Source organism: Lagenorhynchus albirostris, chromosome 11, assembly GCF_949774975.1.
Source record: "Lagenorhynchus albirostris chromosome 11, mLagAlb1.1, whole genome shotgun sequence".
NCBI classification, from domain to species: domain Eukaryota; kingdom Metazoa; phylum Chordata; class Mammalia; order Artiodactyla; family Delphinidae; genus Lagenorhynchus; species Lagenorhynchus albirostris.
Window position 1 is genome coordinate 83,870,020 of NC_083105.1, and position 23,232 is coordinate 83,893,251.

A 23,232-nucleotide genomic window follows, 5' to 3' on the forward strand; every position below is an offset into this window, starting at 1 on the left:
ATATTTTCTGTATGTATGGAATCTTCCACAATAAAAATTTAGAAAAATAAAAAACAAGAAAGACACTTTTGATAGAATGTAGTATGCACTTGGAGATGTTAGAGCAGGAGTCCTCAACCCCTGGGCCATGGACTGGTACTGGTCTGTGGCCTGTTAGGAACCGGGCTGCACAGCAGGAGGTGAGCAGCAGGCGAGCAAGCGAAGCTTCATCTGTATTTACAGCCGCTCCCCATCGCTCGCATTACTGCCTGAGCTCCGCCTCCTGTCAGATCAGCTGCGGCATTAGGTTCTCAAGGGAGAAGAACCCTACTGTGAACTGCACATGCGAGGGATCTAGGTTGCACGCTCCTTAAGAGAATCTAATGCCTGATGACTTGAGGTGGAGCTGAGGCAGTGATGCTAGCACTGGGGAGCGGCTGCAAATACGGATTATCATTAGCAGAGAGGTCTGACTGCACAGAGACCACAATAAATCAACTGCTTGCAGACTCATATCAGAACCCTATCCGTGAGTGGCAGATGACAATTAAGCTGCATCTGGTGGCAGGCTTTATAGTGGCAAGTACTTCAATTGTACGGCTGCATCTGGTGGCAGGCTTTCAGTCAGAATCCACTTATTTTAGTCCTTGCCTGGCCCACCCATTATTTTATTTACCACTTCTGTCCGCACCTCTTTCCAGCACTGCGCACTTGTCTCAGTCACAGTTTTGGTAAGCCCACAAGCTAACCCTAGCCAAAATGAGTAAAACACAAATGTCGCTGGAGAGCTGCTTTGAAAAGGGGGAAAGACCCAATGATGAGACAGCAGAAGACTCTAAGACTGCCAACAAAATGAAAGCTGTATTTAAAAGAAAATACCAAGAGTCCTACTTAAATACGGGTTCATTGCAACAGGTGTTTCACATTCTCCAAGCCCATTTTGTATAATATGTGGTGACCCACTATCCAACGAAGCCATGAAACACTTCGCCACATAGAGACCAAGCACCCTGCATTAAAAGACAAGCCTTTGGAGTTTCTCAAAAGAAAAAAACATGAACACGAAGAACAGAAGCAATTATTGAAGGCCACAACTTCCTCAAATGTGTCTGCACTGAGAGGATCATTCTTAGTGGCTAACCGCATTGCTAAAGCTGAGAAGCCCTTAGTATTGGTGAAGAGTTGATCCTGCCTGCCGCTAAGGACATTTGTCATGAACTTTTAGGAGAGGCTGCAGTTCAAAAGGTGGCACGTGTTCCTCTTTCGGCTAGCACCATAATTAGATGAATTGATGAAATAGAGGATACTGAGGCACAATTGTTAGAGTGGATTAATGACTCACTGTGGTTCTCAATCCAGGTTGACGAGTCTACTGATGTTGACAAGGCAACAATGCTTGTTTTTGTGCAATATATTTTTCAGGAGGATGTGCATGAGGATATGTTATGTGCCCTTTTGTTGCCAACCAACACCACAGTCGTTGAATGATTACGTAACAGGAAAACTGAATTGGTCACTTTGTGTCAGTATATGCACAGACGGAGGTGCTGCCGTGACTGGACGGCTTTCTGGTTTCACTACTCAGGTCAAAGAGGTCGCTTCTGAACGTGAGTCTATGCACTGTGTCATCCATAGAGAAATGCTGGCTACCCGAAAAATGTCACCTGAACTTAACAGTGTTTTGCAGGATGTGATTAAAATTATCAACCACATTAAAGTATATGCCCTTAACTCATGTCTGTTCACACAGCTCTGTGAGGAGATGGGTGCAGAGCACACACGTCTTGTCTGATACACAGAAGTGAGATGGTTTCTAAAGGTAGATCACTGGCCACAGTTTCTGACTTACGAGAGCCACTCCAGAGATTACTTTTAGAAAAACCATCACCACTGGCAGCACATTTCAGTGACACAGAATGGGTCGCAAAACTTGCTTACTTGTGTGACATATTCAACCTGCTCAACGAGCGCAATGTCACTTCAGGGAAGAACGACAACTGTATTCAAGTCGGCAGATAAAGTGGCTGCATTCAAAGCCAAACTGGAATTATGGGGGTGACGAGTGAACATTGGGATTTTTGACATGTTTCAAACATTAGCAGAGATTTTGAAGGAGACTGAGCCAGGGGCTTCTTTCTCCCAGCTGGTGCACGATCACCTATCTCAGCTTTCAAAAGAGTTTGAGCGTTACTTCTTAACCACAGAAGACCCCTGAACTGGGAAGGAATGGATCCACGACCCATTTGTGAATAATCGATTTTGTCCGTGCTAGAAGAGGATCAACTGCTTGAGATCGCAAATGACGGTGGCCTTAAAGGTATGTGTGAGACAACTTCAAATCTCCATACGTTCTGGATTGAAGTCAAGCCGGAATATCCTGAGATTGCCACAAATGCATGAGGAACCTGCTTCCATTTCCAACATCCTATCTTTGTGAAGCAGGGTTTTCTGCAGTGACGGTGACCAAAGCAACATCACAGAGTAGACTGAACGTAAGTAACACACTTGGGTGTCACTGTCTCTCATCCCCCCCAGATGGGACCATCTAGTTGCAAGAAAACAAGCTCAGGGCTCCCACTGATTCTGCATGATATGAGTTGTATAATTATTTCACTATATATTACAGTGTAATAAGAATAGAAATAAAGTGCACAATAAATGTAATGTGCTTGAATCATCCTGACACCATCCTCCCACCCCACCCCTCGCCGTCCGTGGAAAAATTGTCTTCCACGAAACTGGTCCCTGGTGCCAAAAAGGTTGGGGACCGCTGTATTAGAGCACAGAGGCAAGGCACTGACCACAGCATAACAGAGTCGCTCTTGGAAAGGCTATGGACCCTTTAACAAAGCAGATGTGTTTGCATTGTTCTGCCGCCATTGTTCCCAGTCCAAGCATGCGCTTTCTTCTTGCTGAAAATAGCTGACAGACTGTGGACAACTTTGTCAGATTCCTTCTGTAACTCAAATCAAATGGCAGAAACTAGCCGGCAGAGATTATCCTACAGACATTGCTTTAAGCTAACAGTGTGGGGGTGTACCCTGTTTAAGGCACTGTATTTGCACACTGTCTAATACGCTTGCCTATCATCTGTCATCCATGTTACACACTGCAGTGGCATTCATTTTAATTGTGGACTCGACAGCTGCTACCGTCTTCCATAAAAATGTTATTATAGTAATAATAACAATAATGTTCCTTAGTTTCTGAGGGTTGCAAAGCCACACTTTAAAAGTCAATCAGTTAGAAAACAAAGGAAACTTAGATAACAGCATACAGGAATGGAACAGTTAAAATCTCTTCAGGGGGCTTCCCTGGTGGCGCAGTGGTTGGGAGTCGGCCTGCCGATGCAGGGGACACGGGTTCGTGCCCCTGTCCAGGAAGATCCCACATGCCGCGGAGCGGTTGGGCCCGTGAGCCATGGCCGCTGAGCCTGCGCGTCCGGAGCCTGTGCTCCGCAACGGGAGAGGCCACAACAGTGAGAGGCCCGCGTACCGCAGGAAAAAAAAAAAAAAAATCTCATCAGCGTAAGCTCTATAGTAAGATCACATTTATGGAATTTTACTTTAGTTAAACTGTGGGCCTGACTCATTGCATTTCAATAGATCCAGCCTCTCTGTTCTGGGATCAAAGTATTTATTTTCCCATAAGAATACACTTCCAGAGCTTCGCTGGTGGCAGAGTGGTTGAGAATACTCCTGCCAATGCAGGGGACACGGGTTCGAGCCCTGGTCCAGGAAGATCCCACATGCCGCGGAGCAACTAAGCCCGTGCGACACAACTACTGAGCCTGCGCTCTGGAGACAGTGAGCCATGGCTTCTGAGCCCACACACCACAACTGCTGAAGCCCGCGCACCTAGAGCCTGTGCTCTATAACAAGAGAAGCCACCACAATGAGAAGCCCGCGCACCACAACGAAGAGTAGCCCCGCTCGCCGCAACTAGGGAAAAGCCCTCACGCAGCAATGAAGACCCAAAACAGCAAAAAATAAAAATAAAAAAAGAATATACTTCCAATCCATGATGGTAACAAAGCAAAACAAATACAAGTTTGAAATAAATGTTCTTTACGTATCCTTCATATTAGTATCTGTTCTGTTTACTCGTGTTTAGACCTGTATTGCATTGTTTACATTTACCAGATTAAGAATTTGGAACGTCGAATGTCACTTCTATGACTGGCCAGATTTTCAGTTAATATATGTGTGTGTATGTGTGTGTGTGTGTGTGTATATATATATATATATATATAAAAATGTGTATATATATACATATGGCAGTATTAGTCAACAGTATAACTAGAAATTGTATGAATTGATATATAGAAATTTTAAAACAAAATACCTATCCTCTGGAATATAGAAGGCCAATTACTTGGACCTCTTACAATCACACTGAATAGAATATAATTACTTGTAAGAACACTACAAAATGCCAAGGGTTTCAGTTCATTTTTTATTATCAAATAATATCAAAAAAGTAGGAACTCTTTTATAAAAGAAAATCATATTAAATCATGTTTTTTTTTTTTTTTTTTTGCGGTACGTGGGCCTCTCACTGCTGTGGCCTCTCCCGTTGCGAAGCAACAGGCTCCGGACGCGCAGGCTCAGCGGCCATGGCTCACGGGCCCAGCCGCTCCGCGGCATGTGGGATCTTCCCGGACCGGGGCACGAACCCGTGTCCCCTGCATCGGCAGGCGGACTCTCAACCACTGCACCACCAGGGAAGCCCCTAAATCATGTATTTAAAAGTAATGATTTTTCTCTTCTGTTGCTTGATTTCAGAAAATTCTGATTGCAATATCACAATACTTCTGTAGGAGTTTCTTTTTTAAAAAAATAGACAAGTGAGAACCATTTATATGTCTCTTCTCAGAGCTGAAATAAAGGTTTCTTTAATGAACCTATAAAGAATTCCAAGATATTAGTCTTTTTTTAATATATTTTGTTATAACCTTAACTTTTTCTTTTTTGTTTTTTTTAACATCTTTATTGGAGTATAATTGCTTTACAGTGGTGTGTTAGGGCTTCCCTGGTGGCGCAGTGGTTGGGAGTCCGCCTGCCGATGCAGGGGACACGGGTTTGTGCCCCCGCGTGCCGCGGAGCGGCTGGGCCCGTGGGCCATGGACGCTGAGCCTGCGCGTCCGGAGCCTGTGCTCCACAACGGGAGAGGCCACAACAGTGAGAGGCCCACGTACCGCAAAAAAAAACAAAAAACAAAAAACAATGGTGTGTTAGTTTCTGCTTTATAACAAAGTGAATCAGTTATACATATACATATGTTCCCATATCTCTTCCCTCTTGCATCTCCCTCCTTCCCACCCTCCCTATCCCAACCTTCTAGGTGGTCACAAAGCACCGAGCTGATCTCCCTGTGCTATGTGGCTGCTTCCCACTAGCTATCTACCTTACGTTTGGTAGTGTACATGTGTGCATGCCACTCTCTCATTTTGTCACAGCTTACCCTTCCCCCTCCCCATATCCTCAAGTCCATTCTCTAGTAGGTCTGTGTTTTTATTCCCATCTTACCCCTAGGTTCTTCATGACCATTTTTTTTTCTTAGATTCCATATATATCTGTTAGCATATGGTATTTGTTTTTCTCTTTCTGACTTACTTCACTCTATATGACAGACTCTAGGTCCATCCACCTCACTACAAATATCTCAATTTCATTTCTTTTCATGGCTGAGTAATATTCCATTGTACATATGTGCCACATCTTCTTTATCCATTCATCCGATGATGGACACTTAGGTTGCTTCCATGTCCTGGCTATTGTAAATAGAGCTGCAATGAACATTTTGGTACATGACTTTTTTTGAATTATGGTTTTCTCAGGGTATATGCCCAATAGTGGGATTGCTGGGTCATATGGTAGTTCTATTTTTAGTTTTTTAAGGAACCTCCATACTGTTCTCCATAGTGGCTGTATCAATTTACATTCCCACCAACAGTGCAAGAGGGTTCCCTTTTCTCCACACCCTCTCCAGCATTTATTGTTTCTAGATTTTTTGATGATGGCCATTCTGACTGGTGTGAAATGATATCTCATTGTAGTTTTGATTTGCATTTCTCTAATGATTAATGATGTTGAGCATTCTTTTATGTGTTTGTTGGCAATCTGTATATCTTCTTTGGAGAAATGTCTGTTTAGGTCTTCTGCCCATTTTTGGATTGGGTTTTTTTTTGTTATTGAGCTGCATGAGCTGCTTGTAAATCTTGGAGATTAATCCTTTGTCAGTTGCTTCATTTCCAAATATTTTCTCCCATTCTGATGGTTGGCTTTTGGTCTTGTTTATGGTTTCCTTTGCTGTGCAAAAGCTTTGACGTTTCATTAGGTCCCATTTGTTTATTTTTGTTTTTATTTCCATTTCTCTAGAAGGTGAGTCAAAAAGGATCTTGCTGTGATTTATGTCATAGAGTGTTCTGCCTATGTTTTCCTCTGAGTTTGATAGTGTCTGGCCTTACATTTAGGTCTTTAATCCATTATGAGTTCATTTTTGTGTATGGTGTTAGGGAGTGTTCTAATTTCATACTTTTATATATACCTGTCCAGTTTTCCCAGCACCACTTATTGAAGAGGCTGTGTTTTCTCCACTGTATATTCTTGCCTCCTTTATCAAAGATAAGGTGACCATATGTGTGTGGGTTTATCTCTGGGCTTTCTATCCTATTGCATTGACAAGATATTAGTCTTAATGACAGAATGATTTGTAACTTCATGACTAGGTCTTTTATTTCAAAACATTTCAACATTACAAAACAAAAGTATTTTAAAGTTACGAAAGATTATAATCTCATTTATGGAAATACGTCATTAATGATCCACTTCTTCACACAAGTAAACAAAATACTATTTTAGGAAGTCAAAGTATTCAGATTAAAGTTACTAAGTGTTAAATATTTGGGGCTCAAATAACCCCAAGAAATTACCATCACACTCTGAAATGGAAACAAGCACCACTACCAGTGATAATCCCATCATTAAACTTAAAGAAATTATAGATGGGAATTTTCTGTAAGTGTTTTTAGCTCTAAAATACAGTACTTTGCTGAAGAACTCACTTTCAGGGTGCAATTCAAAACCTTCATCCTCAGGCTAGTCAGTCTGGAAGGACACACATAAAATATTTAATCTGTTTCAGGCCAACAAATTGCTCCAGAAGATGAGACGTGATGACCAGATTGTTCTATCTAAACCACTGCCTATGTAAGGAAAATATCTTAGAAGCCTGTTTATATTCCAGGTCCATAACTCACTATTCAGAAAGTTTACCCTGTGATGTGCCAAACAGCATCCTGATTCATTGGATTTAGAAACCTATTAGTGGCTGAGGGAAACACTGTGTTAACTAGAAACACCCTGCATTTTTGTTACTCTTCCTTGCCAATCACATTTTCACATCCAGCTTCTGGATATTGTTTCTTTGTAATCAAATACTAGCAATTTCACTTGATAGTTCTTCTTCTGAGCTCACAGAGAAGAAGAAAGGGTTGGGTATAGTTGAAGAGCTTTCCTGTAGTGGTTTTTTCCAGAGGAGCTCATTGTTGTCTGTACCTAGAATATTATTTTTCTTTCCTTTCATATTTTACAAGAATAAAATAACATCTCATCGCTGGGTTGGAAGTAATTTGTACTTGGGGTCATCCATCCAGCACTATTTCAATGTGATACACTTTTTTTTTTTTAAGGTAGGAATTATATTTCAACAAAGTGACTTTCAATCCCTGCCTAAATATATGGAAGTGAGGGAAGCCACCACTCTACCCTGGTGATGAATCAGTCACCTCATTCATCACCAGAGTAGAGCCGCCTAAATTGGCAGGCTAGGCGGTGTCTGCTTCTGTCCACACATCTCCTTGTATATCCCTCCGGATGAAGCCTTATTCCTGTACCTCCCTTCACTAGCTACTTCATCATTGTGGCTGCTGGAATTGTAGAAAGCATTTGAGGAATTTTACAGGCTGGTAAAATTATTCTGCAACTTCAGTTTTAAAAAATATATCTTCCAGATATTTCTTCTCTCAAAGTTTTAATTAATTATATCTTGAAATTTATGTTTCCTTTTAAAATGACTCATTGAAAACTTGGACTTAATAATCAAATAATACTTTTCAAGTGGTATTTAAACCCTTTAGTTCAAGTTACCATTATATACTGTCCTTAAACCTTAGATTTCTTCTTCAAATGAAAGATAATCCTTTTGTTGTTAGTTTATTTCATGGTTTGTTTCAATGAGAAAAATCAATGCTTGGCATATAGGACTGGATCCTGCCCATCCCCCTAACCGCCCCCCACCCTCCTTTTTGGGTTTGCAGAGATCAAGGAAAAACAGGACGTCTGAGTTACAAAAGCAATAAGCAGACAATTCAACTTTTAAAGGTAAGTATATAAAGATATTGCAAATTTGCCTTCTTTGCAGAAAACTAATGACTAAAATAATTTGTAGATACATCTTTAAGAGCCCTCAGAACATGGATTGTTCTCATATATCCTGTAGTGATCAGTTTTCTGTTAAATATTTATGTTGCTTTTGGAACCATCAGCTTTTGTCGTCTCTGTTGTATGATAAACTTTTTAAGAATGGGAAACAAAGAAATATCACATCTTTACTTTTTGCCCTCTATCCTCATCCTATCCTTGTGGATGGACAAGTAAGAGTGACTGAAATCCAGAGTCACTTCAAATACTAAAAAATCAATTTTACAACTATACCAGTACATTTTAATTCCTATGAGCAACAGATTATTAATAGCATAACAGAAGTTATTCTGGTTAAAGAGACTGCAGAAGCTCTCTAGTTGTGTGGCTTTTAAATGGTGATGAAAGGGAAGATTAAGAACTCTGGCCTCAGCTACTCAGTTGATAAATGACTTTGCATCATTTAATCAGTCACTTCTTGCATTGCCTCATCTTTTTCATGCTGATATCAACATCTAAGTAACTGAGGAAGATTTCAGTGGCTTTCTGTTTTGTAAGTGGTTGTGTTTAACTCTTCCCCAAAGTGCTGATGACAAGGTGTTTTTTGGTCAAGGAATCCTTTTGGTCAGTGTTCTTCTCTAGTTGACATCCTTTGTTGCCCTAGTCCATGACTAATCTACTTATATGTCTTCTTGCTCTTTTTTTTTCTGACTAAGCTTTAGATTCACTCCTTGATTTAAGAATAAAGTTACAGCCACCCGATCACCAACTTCTTAGTATTCTAAACTCTTCTGGCAGAAGTGACTTGACTTTACACAGCCTGCTGGCCTTGCATGGTCCCACTAGCTACCCACATCTGTGTACCAACCTTTCCAGTTTTCTCTGATTGCTCAGCTGTTCAGTTTCTTTCAGCTTGTCTCTTCCTAGGTTTTTCCTAATCAACATCTGTTTTTCTGAAGGTTACCTACTTTTTTACAAGCCCACTCTCTCCATTTCTATAGCCTCATTATCCTTCAGCTTCCAAACTCTTAAACATGTGATGGCTACCTCTTCCTATTCTTCCGAGAACCTTTCTTCTCAGACACTTCTCGTAGAACGTTGGGACTGTAAAGGGGTTTATTACAGCCACTTCATTTTAGAGTGAAAGAAACAGAAGTCTGTAGAGACAAGTTACCAAAATTCACCTAGTAATCAACCACAGGGTCAAAATTAAACTAAAGATTTTTTAATTGCAAAAAGCTGAAGAATCCAGCCTTGGCCTCCACTGATATAACCTCTGCTCCCAGAAGTCTTAGAGTTTCCTCTATACCGAGATCCATTTCTTCCAGTTGGCATAGCCCTAAGCGGCATGTCGTTGAAATGCAAAGGATGGGATCTGAAATCTGCCATAGACATTAGCAACCAGCCCTTCTACAATTCAATTACCCTTCACTTCTGTAGCCAGAAGGGAATTATACTGAATACTGAATGTGCAGTTGAGTTTTACTATATACAAAAACAAGGATTTTTTGTTGTTGTTGGTTTTGGTTGGAAAAAAATGTTCTGAATCCTCTCATGGGATATTGAATAACATAATTTTGGCAAAAGTTTTTAGCCTCTGTTGGTCTTCCTCAGTCATTATTCTGCTTAACTACCATGGTCACAGATTTGTTCACTGAACCTCTCTGTGGGAGATTCTTTGGTAGTTCTGATTTTTTTTTTTTTTTACCCACTCTGTTTTGAAAAGTTCTAGGTTCCTTGGATGCCTTACTTTTGTCTTCTCAGAGCCTCCGTCCCCATCTGGTGACATCTTTAGGATGGACCATCAGTGTGCTCTCAGAATATTTCTGAGGTCTTTACTAGGAGCAAAGTTTTACTCCATTTGTCAGTGAATAATTTCTGTATTACAGTCAGCTCCTGAGTCTGGTATATCTATTCATGGAAAACTGTTCAGAGACAAAGTCATTATTCAGTTCTCAATGATATTCACGACCATTCCTTGGTGACTCGTATTGTTACACATTTGTACAGGATTTCACGGTTTTCACATTATCTTGTTTGAACCTATGAGGTAGGTAGGGCTGATATTATCTCCCTTTTATGGCTGAAGAAACTTAAGCTCAGTGAGATTCAGTGACTTTCCTAAAGTCACTTAGATAGGAACTGGCAAAGTGAAGACTAGAATCTTAGCCTAATGCCAACGCTCTTCCACATCACTCTGCTAATCAAGCATTAAGATTGTCTTGATTGGGACTTCCCTGGTGGTGCAGTGGTTAAAAATCCTCCTGCCAATGCAGGGGGCATGGGTTCAATCCCTGGTCCGGGAAGATCCCACATGCCGCAGAGCAGCTAAGCCTGTGCACCACAACTACTGAGCCTGCACTCTAGAGCCCACGTGCCGCAACTACTGAGCCCACATGCTACAACTACTGAAGCCCACACGCCTAGAGCCCGTGCTCCACAACAAGACAAGGCACCGCAATAAGAAGCTCGCACAATGAAGAGTAGCCCCCGCTCGCTGCAATTGGAGAAAGCCCGCTTGCAGCAATGAAGACCCAATGCAACCAAAAATAAATAAATAAATAAATAAAGATTGTCTTGAGCTACAAGAAAGGAGTTGGCTACCGTGAGAATCTTAAGACTTCTCCACACACTAAAAAAGATTCAAGTCCTATTTCCAAAATTGCTAAGTTAAGAGTGTCAATTATTGGTACAAACACAGAAAATTAAAGTTCAATCTCTAGATTCTTTAACTGCTAATCACGTCTAGGCTACAATTGAATAACTCCATGCCATTGCACTTGGAGTCACAGCTCTCAAAAGCTCTCTTTGCTTAGTTCTTTGCGAGGAATGTGTGAGAGTTCTGCTGTCTGAATAATGGGCAGTGCAGATGGGTAATGCCACAGAATGCTGCAGAAACAGAACTTTCCACAGGTTAGAGAAGAGAACTCTAGCAAGGCCACATCATGTCCCACCTGGCACATGAACTCGCAGATTGCTAGGAGACATGACAATCTAGGATAGAGAATAAAGAGGGAAGAAGGATCAGGGGCAGAAGTGGGACTTGTTACATATCACCAGCACTGTCCTCAAGAGTATGCAGTTGATTAGGACCTGGGAAGACAGCACCAAAATTGCAAGCATGGGATATTGAGTTCACAATTGGCAAAAGTTCTTACATTTACGAGATACTCCCGTGTATTGTATTAGGACTCCTAATAAAGTACCAGTGATAGCGTCCTTCCATGAACTGACATGTGTTCACACAATACTTATTGTTCTGAATGGACCAAACTGGACAACTCAAACACGGGGTGTCCTTCTAGCCCTTCACTGAAACTTTCTTAGGACCCTGACAAGAACCTTCCATAACAATTTCTCCTCCTGGGGACAGTTTTTATGAGTGAGTATTTAACTCATAAATAGTGAGTTTTAAGAGTCAGTATTTAGCAGCATAGAAAGGAGGACTAATATTTAATACTTTTAATATGAAACCTTGCTAAAGGAGTTTTGAAAGTCTAATGATTAAATTTTCTGATGTCAGTGTTTTCTATCTGTATTTTGTTATATTTTCCTTCTATATATGTACTAATATCTCTCTCCTCTCTGCCCTCAAAGTGGTCTATTTCCAAAATTCTTCAGTCAGTTGAAATTTCATGAATATTTGTTTCCTATAACTTCTTTCCTTCAAAGTCTGTCAGCTACCCTGTCCTCTGTCTTCCCAGCCTCACCTTACTGTGCCATGGCTAGGCCGTACAGGAGGAATAAAAAGACCTGCAATCTAGACTTTTCACCATGCTGGGTCAGAGGTATTCCATCGTTTAAAGGAAACGACATGCCCATGCAGATGTGTCCAGCTCCATTTCCACAGAGGAGGGTAGAACATAAACATCTCAGGCTGAGGAGTCTCCTGCTAAGTCTCCTAGAGAAGACTCAAGCAATTGCAAACAGAGAAACAAAACCTTCTCTTCTTTATTACATTTGTGTGCATGTTACCTGGTATATTTTAAATCTAGGGCACCTCTTAGATATTTAATGGCAGAGATAATTAGGTACTACTTAAGTACCACCAAGAAGGAAATGAAGGGTGTGAACATTTAGAAACAAGTCATTAAGCTGGTTGTCTCAGAATCATTTTGATCTTCGTATTTAAGACCAGAAGTAAATAGTATCCATGACCAGTTAGTCTGAAATAGCTACGCTGCTTAGGAGTCAAAAAACCCTGCACATCACAAATCAGCCTAAGAACTGTAACCTGAACAAGCACACAAGTTACAGAGTTGAGTTAGAAGGAGACCAAAATGAATAATCCTTTCACCCTGGCAAAAGGTGAGGCATCACTGAATAATTTCCTCCCTCCTGTTATCATCCCCCATCCATGAGTATGATCTAGATCTGCTATTTCCTGGTCTTAATTTAAGATTAATGAGAAGGAAAGACTCATCATCTCTACTTTATATTGCTATGACAATTTCAACATACTTCCAGTTTGTATTATATTTCATCATGCATTGCCATTTTATCTTTTGTTCAGGACAATAATATCCAAGTCTAGAGAACAACACAAGGATGCCTGACATGACGCAGCCTGCCTTCCACCCAGGAGAGGAAACCAGCAGCAAGCGAGAACACGGTTTCTTTTAGAAAAGATAATTCCTCAGGACTTTCCTGTAACCATTTCTTAAAGCAGGAGAGAGAGTTCGTGGACAAGTTAAAACATTTGCTTTCTAGGCTGTTATGAAGAAAAACATTGGTCAAAAGCAAAACCATCACTGTTTTCATTTTACGCACATGAAGTTTCCCAGTCACTAATTTCAGCCTTTTATACCCTGCCCAGCTGTTAGGTCGACAACTTCTGCCATTTCTGCAGATGCATCTTCCAAAAGCACGTGTTTCAGGAATTCTGAATCTTGTGGTCTGATTCTCTACACTTGGAATCTGTCTCCCAAAAGCACGCATTAATCCGGCTTCTTAATGGCTGGAAGTAATAGATGAAGTTTCTATGGAGTAACTAGTTGGGGGTTTTTAAACCTGCCTACATGCAACTCAAATGCCAAAATAATCTCTTCCACCTCGTGATACTAGGTACAAAATCCCACAGATAGGAAATGCCAAGAGTGGTTTAATTAAATAATCTGATAGAGCTACTTTTTTTTTTTTTTTTTTACAATTCTCACTTCTTAGTCTTTGGAAATCTTATTCTATACCCATCAAGAGTATAGAAGCTGAAAAACTAATGAACTTGCTCATTTTTAATGGTGACCCTCTTTATACGCAGAAGGTATGATTGCGTCAGCTTCTGAGAACAAATCCTGTCTATACCTGGTAGCCCAGCTTCATTTAATTTAATTTCTGCTTATTTATGTAACATATGCAGGAAGATGGGGCATATACAGTCTTGGAAGGTGAGGTAGAGCAAGCAAAGTGAGGACCTTCCCCCGATATACTCTGTTTAAAAAAATAAACGTAAAATAACCCAAAAAATGGTCATTAGTGGTGATCATTGAGTTTTGTTTTACTATATCCAAATATCAAGGGCTAAAAATACTTTATTTTTAAAAAGTCATGCGCCAAGGAACTCAAACATATACGTATACCAATAGCAGCATTATTCATAAGAGACAAAAGGTGGAAACAACCCAAGTGTCCATCAGCAGATGAATGGATTTTTAAAATAGGGTATATACGCACAATAGAATGTTATTCATCCAGTAAAAAAATAAAATGCTAATATGTGCTACAACATGGGTAAACCTTGAAAATATTATGCTAAGTGAAATAAGCCAGACACAAAAGGACAAATATTCGGATTCCATTTTTCTGAGGTACTTAGAATAGGCAAATTCATAGAAGTGGAAAGTACAATAGCTTTTACCAGGCGTCAGCAAGAGGAGAGTGGGCAGTTGTTGTTTAAGGGGTGCAGGATCTCTGTTCAGGATGATGAAGAAGTTCTGGAAATAGTGCACAGTATTGTGAATGCACTTAAAAATAGTTAAAATGGTAAATAAACAAAACTCTAGTAAAATCAGATTAGTATTTCCAAGATGGAAGAAAAGCCATATGCCAGTCTAAAGCATCTGAGAAGAGTTATATTTCTTGAGAAAATAATTTGTCATATGCTTTTTGGTTGGAGATAAAAAGGATTCACGTTTAACCCATGCATAATGATGAAGCACAAATATTTTCTAGTCACCAAGTCACACTGATCACATTAATTCTTTAGTCTTTGGACACTTAGGAGTAGACTTCTACCTTTTCAGACAACTCTGAATAACACCTTATGCCACTCTGAACCATTATGTATGATCTTTGAATCACACGTTGGCTAAATTGTGTAGGCTTTTCTTTTTCATAGTTACCATAGAAACTGTGTAGTCACGGTATTTGAGGAGACAATAAGAGCATCCGAGAGTGTACAATCAAAGTTAACATTTCATGGTTCATAATCTCTTCCAGCTGCCTCCATTTGTGATTATCGTGTTCAAGTTGGGAGTATAAATGTACAACCCAAAGGGCTCTGGGAACTAAAGCCAATAAGCGACCTCACCCGTGCAGGCATCCCTCCCAACCTCCTTCCCTCAAAGATTTGCGATAGAAACACATAAAAGAAACGGCATGTGAGCCTCAGGTGTTTCCAATTATTTCCCTCGACTGAGGAGAGGTTTCCTAATCCAAAACATATTTCAGCTCAAATAGTCTTCCTTATATTTGAAGATTGTGTAGCTTCAGAAGAATTTCACCTACATATCTGATTCATTGACACTTCATCAACAACAATATCCCCTCTGAGCTCTTCTGTAAGAACACTTCCTCTCTGGGTGGTCAAAAATATGGTGCATTTAAGTATTGCTTGTTTTTGTGAAGCGAGCTCTCAGAAAGTGTATAACCTTTTGCTCTTGCAAGAAAAAGAGAAATAAATGCTCAGTGTGGTAGATTTCTTGTCAGTGACATCACCATGGAGTGTTCTAGCACAAGCCTCAACTATCTTCCTGCTCAAGGGCTATCAGTCTCTCTAGAACAGTACAGGAAGGGGAAGAATGACCTACCTCTACTGGTACAAATCATTAACTACCTAAGTGGTAATACTCAGGCAAGACTATTCAGGGATTACAAAGAAAGAATGTGGGTTTGGAGCATTTTGTTTTCCTAAGTTTCTGAATGAAAGGTATAAGATTGATCATTTAGGCTTCAGCAGCCTTAGACAGCAGTGAGCTTTATCTCATGGTCCCAGAAATTCACTACTTCATTTTTGCCTCTGCAATTTGGCAGCAGCACTCTGCTTATAATCATCTTACAGGAGCAGTGAGGGTTATTTCATAAAACATCCGAGTAATGATCATTGTTAAATAATAGTCACTTGGTTCTGAAGAACCTAGGGGCAGCACGGGAATAAAGACGCAGATGTAGAGAATGGACTTGAGCACACGGGGAAGGGGAAGGGGAAGCTGGGACAATGTGAGAGAGTGACATGGACATATATACACTACCAAATGTAAGATAGCTAGCTAGTGGGAAGCGGCCGTATAGCACAGGGAGATCAGCTTGGTGCTTTGTGTCCACCTAGAGGGGTGGAACGGGAAGGGTGGGAGGGAGAGGCAAGAGGGAGGAGATATGGGGATATATGTATGCGTATGGCTGATTCACTTTGTTGTAGGGCAGAAACTAACACACCATTGTGGGGCGGTTGTACTCCAATTAAGATGTTTAAAATAATAATAATATTCACTGTTTAGGGAAACAGAATCATCTACAGATGGATGAACTACATGAATTACAATGAAAATAAACCCAAAACTTTACCTACCGCTGAATACGCCCCAAAATAGGTGAACATTTTGAGCTGTACCCCAGCACTTTTCTTCTCTCTCTCTCTCTCTCTCTCACACACACACACACACACACACACACACACACACACACTTACTTCATTATTTTGGCATGAAATAGTGAAAGAAATTGTGAAAGGATAAACACTGTTCAGATGATGAAGTATTTTTGGTTAATTGCCAAAGAGCTTTGCAGAGGAATCCAAATTTTCAGATCAGTGTCAGGGCTAGAGTTCTTTTCGGGGATAAACTCCTGCCCTTGGCACTTAATGCCAAGTCCAAGTAGAGGAGGCTTTAGAATCTAGCCATCTGAGTAAGTTTTAAAATGCGTGGTAGCAATACAACTTTGTGCTCAGATAATGTAAATGGTTACCACTCAATTATCTATGTTTACAAAAATACTGACTTGAAATATATCTATATAGACATATCCATAACATAGCCATATTCTTTGGAATACATTACAAGACAAAACAGATGCAATAGAAATTTTACTTTTAGAGGAGTTTTCTTTTTCCTAATATTTTCTTTTTCTTAGGCTGAAGACAGTCTCAGCGTGTTGAATACTGTGAAATTTCATATAAGCCTGTTGCTTATATGTTACCACAGCATGAGAAATGTAAAACTTTAGGAATCGTTTGAAAACAGTATTGTCTGTTCTAAATAGGTTGTGTTTGTGTCTGTACTGTGGTCCTGAGAAAGAGGGGAAAAGGTTCTCTAAGCAAGAGACCAACAGGATCGCCAGGCAGTCAAATTTTGCCTTAATATCCACAGATTGCAAAGGTGACTAATAATACTACCTTCTGCCTGAATTACACATTATATTTATATTAGTCAACCAATAATAATTTTAGGTCTAGAAGGAGGAACATTGTAACCATGAGCAGAAGTACCATAGGAACTGCTTTCCAAGCTTGTGTCTCATACTTCCTGCTCTGCTGAAAACAGGGGAACCACAAGGGGCTCGGGGACTGGGGTAGCATGGGGAAGACATCCGTTCCCAAGATGGTTCGTTCACATGGCAGGAAAATTGGTGCTGACTGCTCTCCACAAGGCAGCTTGGGCTCCCTCACACAAGTTACTTAGGTTCCAAGAGTGAGTGTCCTAAGAAACAGGAAGTGGGAGCTACCAATTTCTCAAGATCTGGATGCAGAAAATGACACAGCATCCTTCTGCCATGTTCTCTTAGTCAAGCAGTTATAGAGCCCATACTCAAGAGGAGGAGGCATAGACACCACTTCTCTATAGGAGGCCTTATTTTAAAACAACCACTATGAACGTTCTCAGGATACATCATATCTTGGGTCGCAAATCAAGCCTTGGTAAATTTAAGAAAATTGAAATCATATCAAGTATCTTTTCTGATCACAACGCCTGTATGCAGAAAACTATAAGACACTGATGAAAGAAATTAAAGATGATACAAACAGACGGAGAGATATACCATGTTCTTGGATTGGAAGAATCAACACACAGGGTGATCAGCTCAGTGCTTTGTGACGACCTAGGAGGGTGGGGTAGGGAGGGTGGGAGGGAGATGCAAGAGGGAGGAGGTATGGGAATGTATGTATACATATAGCTGATTCACTTTGTTATACAGCAGAAACTAACACACCATTGTAAAGCAATTATACTCCAATAAAGATGTTAAAAAAAACAACAACACTATGTATAAATCACCAAGAAAAAAAAACATACTTCTTTTTAACTTGATCTTTCCCTTTTAATCTTAACTGAGCATGTCTGCCCCAATCTTGGAAAATTAAGACATCCCCAATTCACCATCATTCAGCTGGTGAATCCTGATGTTCAAAGAATCCCATCACAACAGGCAAGAAACTGTGACCTTACCTTTATTGGGGGTATATTGTCAGCTTACCTGAAACAAGGGAAATCTGAAATATTGCCCTGAAGCAATAAGTAGCTCTAGAGATTATAATTTTCCTCTTAATTTCTAGAACCACCTTTCAGGAAGCCCTTAACCTTTTCTCCTCTTCCTTAAATCACTAAAATCTATGTGGATTAGCTGGAGACATGTCTTGAAGGGCTTGTAGTTGTCTGTTGAGTTTGTATTTTGCAAACTTATTTTTCCCTGTCATGCATTCTTAATCACTAATTTTTTTTGAGCGTCTATTATATGCTAAGCACCGGAATTTTTCAAAATATAATTTGTGCTTTTATGGGAGTCATAGACCAGTGGAAAAGATACTTGTAATAAAATAAAGTATCAAAGAAGTACTACAATAAAGCTAAATATAAAATCTTGTGTGTTCTTTGGAGAATGAATACCAGACAGGTGCCATGGAGCTGACTTTAAGAAACAAGTGAAGATGGTTCAAGCAAATGGAGAAAAGGAAGCTGATCACATACAGAAAATAAATGGAAGCCTCTGGGTGGCTCTGAAAAATGGTCATTCATATTGGTGTGCATTTAGAAGATGGAATAAAAGAAGGAACAAGGAAATGAGGCAAGAAAAGGAGAGTGAACCAAATCATAAGCTTTGTGTTCTGGGGCCAAGTGTTTGAACTTGCTCCCATATGTTATAGAAGGGAAATAACAATTCCAGATTCTCTGTTGGAATCTGGCAGTACATTGGACGGTGACATATAAAGATAGAATTTATCCCACTATAATACGGCAGTTATTTTTCTAAGAAACCTCAACTTTTCCAAATTTGCTTTTGGTAAGACTGGCTTTAAAAAAAAAATTTTTTTTTTCAATGAGAAAAAAATAAATATGGAGTAGAGCATTTCTAGCTATACATGTACATTATAAAACCTAAAAATCGGGCTTCCCTGGTAGCGCAGTGGTTGAGAGTCCGCCTGCCGATGCAGGGGACACGGGTTCGTGCCCCGGTCCGGGAAGATCCCACATGCCGCGGAGCGGCTGGGCCCGTGAGCCATGGCCACTGAGCCTGCACGTCCGGAGCCTGTGCTCCACAACGGGAGAGGCCACAGCAGTGAGAGGCCCGCGTACCGCAAAAAACAAAAACAAACAAAAAAACTAAAAATCATTAAGCAAATATGGTGGTTGATTACACTGAGCTTTGGCTTGAGTAAAGGTCTGTCTCCGTGGTCAGCATGGGCCTCTTAAAATGCTTCTCACCTGCATCACCTACTGTTAGAACAAAGCATACAAATACTCAGAGAAGGCAGCCATGGTCTGTGTAACAGTCCCCCCGCCCCTGCCCCTCAGTGTTAAGGCAATATCAACCTGTACAATGTAACTCATGTTCCCTAGCTAATAAATGGTGTATTGTCAATCTTCATTATGAAAATATGCTATTGGGAAATTGTTCAAGGAGCTGTCTCAGGAAGTGAGGAAGGTATCTTATTAAGGGAAAGGATGGGAGGTATGAACCTAAATTGAAAAGTTGGCTTGAGCTATTCTAAACCTATGTTTTATAAAATTTTCAGGTAAAAACTTCATGGGGGATAGGGAGATATTCTAATTTTAAAGACTTTTGAAAAATGTCCTAATCAGATTGACCAATATGCTTTTCTAAAGCTGTCCTATTAGTTTTGCCAAAGTGAAAATCTACGAAGTGAAAATTAAACACATTACAGTTCAAGATCCCATGATGGCTCTTACTCCCCTATAGTTTGAAATCTCAAGTGAAATCTAAGGTGTGTTAAGTCTTCGAGTTGATTTCTGGTCACATGATATCTCTCCATTCCATATTTTTGTGCACATTACTGCTTCAATTAACACCTTATTTTTATGTAAATTGTCAACTCCCTAAATGTTCTCAAAGACTCATTATCCTGCTCCCAACATGTGAAACCCCCATCTCTCCAGTATCTCTGGGGATTGTTGATTGTTTAGGGAGTTAAGTCACTGATGACCTCCTGCTGAATTCAACATGGGCTAGTCTTGTCTTGCCTTCTGCTGTCCTTTCCCACAGGCTGAACACAACCATCAGGCTGGACATGACCAGAATCCTCCACACCCCAAAGTGCTTCCTACAAGGCTGTATGTGTCCAGGACACATTGCCTCGGGGCAATAGAGAGGATTTGTGTCATTTAGCCTACAGCATAGCAAGTAACTTAGAACTGAATGTCTTAACATCTCTGTTCTGAAGTCTTTTGAGCATTCCCATATAAGACTCTGCACCCAATTGCAAAGTGTGGGTTTTTTCCCCACACCAAGCAATTCTCAGACACCAACTGGGTGTCCAACAATTTAACTCAATTCTGACACTGTCTTCCTGGAGATATTATCAGATCGCACAGGTTGAGGGCTCGGTCCTATACGATGCCCTCTCTCACCACCACTTCAGACACCCATCCTAAGTCCAGGTTGTCACCTGTGCTCCTGACAAACCGGCTATAGATTAGAGGTTCCAATGACCCCCTCCTTGGGTAGATTAATCTGTCAGAGTGGCTCACAGAACTCGGAGAAACATTTTACTTACTAGATTATTGGTTTATTATAAAAGGACATAACACAGGACCGGCCAGATGAAAGAGATGCATAGGGCAAGGTATGGGGGAGGGGCTAGAAGCTTCCATGACCTCCCCCAGAGCACACCACTCCCCTCGAATCTCCATGCGTTCACCAACCAGAAATTCTCCAAACCCCATCTTTCTGGCGTTTTATGGAGGCTTCACTACAGAGGCATGATTGATTAAATCATTGGCTGATGGTGATTAATTCAGCCTGCCTTCCCTCCTTGGAAGTCAGGGGGGTGAAACTGAAAGGTCCAACCTTATAATCACATGGTTGGTTACCCTGGCAACCAGCCTGCATCCTCAGACAGTTTCCAAAAGTCACTTATTAACATGACAAAAGACACCTTTGCTCTCATCACAGGAAATTCCAAGGGTTTGGGGAACTCTGTGCCAGGAACGGAAGACCAAATATATATTTCTTATTGTAAATCACAATATCACACCATCTCCCGGAACTTCTCAAGGACATTCCACCTATAAAGGCATATTGCTCCATCAACCTTCCTTCTTAGCCCCATTTCCTTAGCTTCCTAGTCCATTTCTAACTCTCCACCTACCCACCACGTCCACAGATGACTTCCCTCTTACTTCTCTTATGGAAAGTCACTTTTTCCAGCTTTTTTTGCTAAATAAAGCCAGTCATCTAGCAAAAGCAACACTGATTTCAAGTATATTAAGTAATGTCTTCTGCACACTACATGACACCCACTGGCCCATTCTCCAATCAGCATTTGATTTTATCAGTATAAAATGCTGAAATGTTATCAGGTTGTGTTCCCTAACCGTTTCATTTGGTAATTATTTTTATGGAAAGAAGAGGAAAATACAGTTACCTACCTGGTACCAGCCACTTGAACTAGATACTTTAAGCTCTCATTTCATCCTCAGTCAACGTCAGCCCCCGACACCAGCAGTCAGCTGGAGTTTTGTTGCAGCTGCTTTACTTACATCTGGCCAAGTGCGCGAGGGTTTACTTCTGCCAATTGTCTACTGTATTTCACTTTCTCAAAGGCATGCAAATTTGCCTTTTGGTGTTCTGTGGTGCTAGTCAAATGTTAGTCTCTAGAGCAGTTGCGTTGAATTACCTGGGAGCTTATTAGAAATCCATCACCTCAGAATCCACCCTAGACCCACCGGATTAGAATCCACATTTTAATTCTATCCCTAGGTTGTCCGTAGGCACATTGAAGTTAGAGAAGCACTAATTAGAGTACTCAGTATATTTCTAGGATCACAGAAACTTCACAAATCCTTGTTCATTAAGTTCTGTATTCAACTAGGACTGCTGGCTCAACGTTAAGAGGATGTCGATGGCCCTATATCTGCTCCCCACCACTAAAAAGCAAAACAGTTTAATAGTGCAAAAGTAAAGAGAAAGGAAAGGCTTTAGTTCTAAACTGAAGCTATTCGCAAAAACTTAAAAAGTGATTTTCGTATTTCTAGTTCCCTTTCATAGCCCCATAAAATAAGGTTTCCTTTTTCCCATACCTTTGTAAATGCTTCATTTTTAAATTTTGTGAATTTATCTTCTCCTTCTAGATAATAAATTTGTTACTCTTGTTTGTTGGCAACTGAAGAATATACACCTCGTTAAGATCTGTAATTGCCACATGTTTTAGAAATGACGTCCTTGAAGGAAGTATTACAGTTTAAAATTCACTTATGTTAGGAACATTTCATGAACATAAGTAAATGCTCTTTGAAATTGCCAAATGGAGCTTTTGCTAGTTCTTTTGCAGCTAACAAAAACCACTGTAGATGTCCATCATTATCCAGTGTTTCTTTGCTAACTGTGGGTTTATTTGCTTATTTTGCTATCTTTTTAAAAAGGAGAGATTAGAAAAAATATGGGATAGCATTACAGAAGAATAAATTACACATTACAGGCTTATTCAAAACCTTTAAATGTTGAACAAATGTCGGGGGGAGGTGGAGCAGGAAGCTCAAGAGAAGATTTGCTGGGCTTCCCTGGTGGCGCAGTGGTTGAAAGTCCGCCTGCCTATTCAGGGGACACGGGTTCGTGCCCCGGTCCGGGAAGATCCCACATGCCGCAGAGTGGCCGGGCCCGTGAGCCATGGCTGCTGAGCCTGCGCATCCGGAGCCTGTGCTCCGCAACGGGAGAGGCCACAGCAGTGAGAGGCCTGCGTACCAAAAAAAAAAAAAAAAAAAAGAGATTTGCTGAACTGGTTTTTAATTTAAACTCAAATAGTTTTTTCAAAAACTAAACTTTCTAGTTTCCTTTAGATTTTATCCGCGAGGTTTTCACAGACTCTCTTTGGTATAAAAATAAGTCTAATATATTACTTTGAATTAAATAATAAATTTATAGCCATATCATAAAGATTTTGAAAGCTACAGAAACAGGTACACTTGAAATCAGTACATAACAATCTTTATATCCTGTTTTTTCCTTCTTTTTGTTTTTCAATAATATCATTGGATTTTCTTATGTAATTTTATCATAAGCACAGTACATGTTGCTCCGTAGTCTTCATAATAAACTAAAATGGCCATTGGGTCAAATCTCATAATTTATTTTCTATTCACCTATAGGACATTTAAATCACTTCCCA

General features: G+C 40.3%; 1 protein-coding gene and 1 long non-coding RNA gene across 3 annotated transcripts in view; one reads left to right on the top strand and one right to left on the bottom strand.

Annotated features, from left to right (window-relative positions):
* LMNTD1 (lamin tail domain containing 1) overlaps window positions 1–13,865 on the top strand; it is a 442,963-nt gene extending 429,098 nt beyond the window's left edge. Inside the window, exons 17-18 of the mRNA XM_060166722.1 lie at window positions 8,300–8,363; window positions 12,916–13,865. Of these exons, the coding sequence (XP_060022705.1) occupies window positions 8,300–8,363; window positions 12,916–12,936 (85 nt within the window). The 3' untranslated portion in view covers window positions 12,937–13,865. The remainder of the gene's footprint in view (window positions 1–8,299; window positions 8,364–12,915) is intronic.
* LOC132529775 (uncharacterized) overlaps window positions 1–23,232 on the bottom strand; it is a 112,391-nt gene that overhangs the window by 7,712 nt on the left and 81,447 nt on the right. The window lies entirely within an intron of this gene.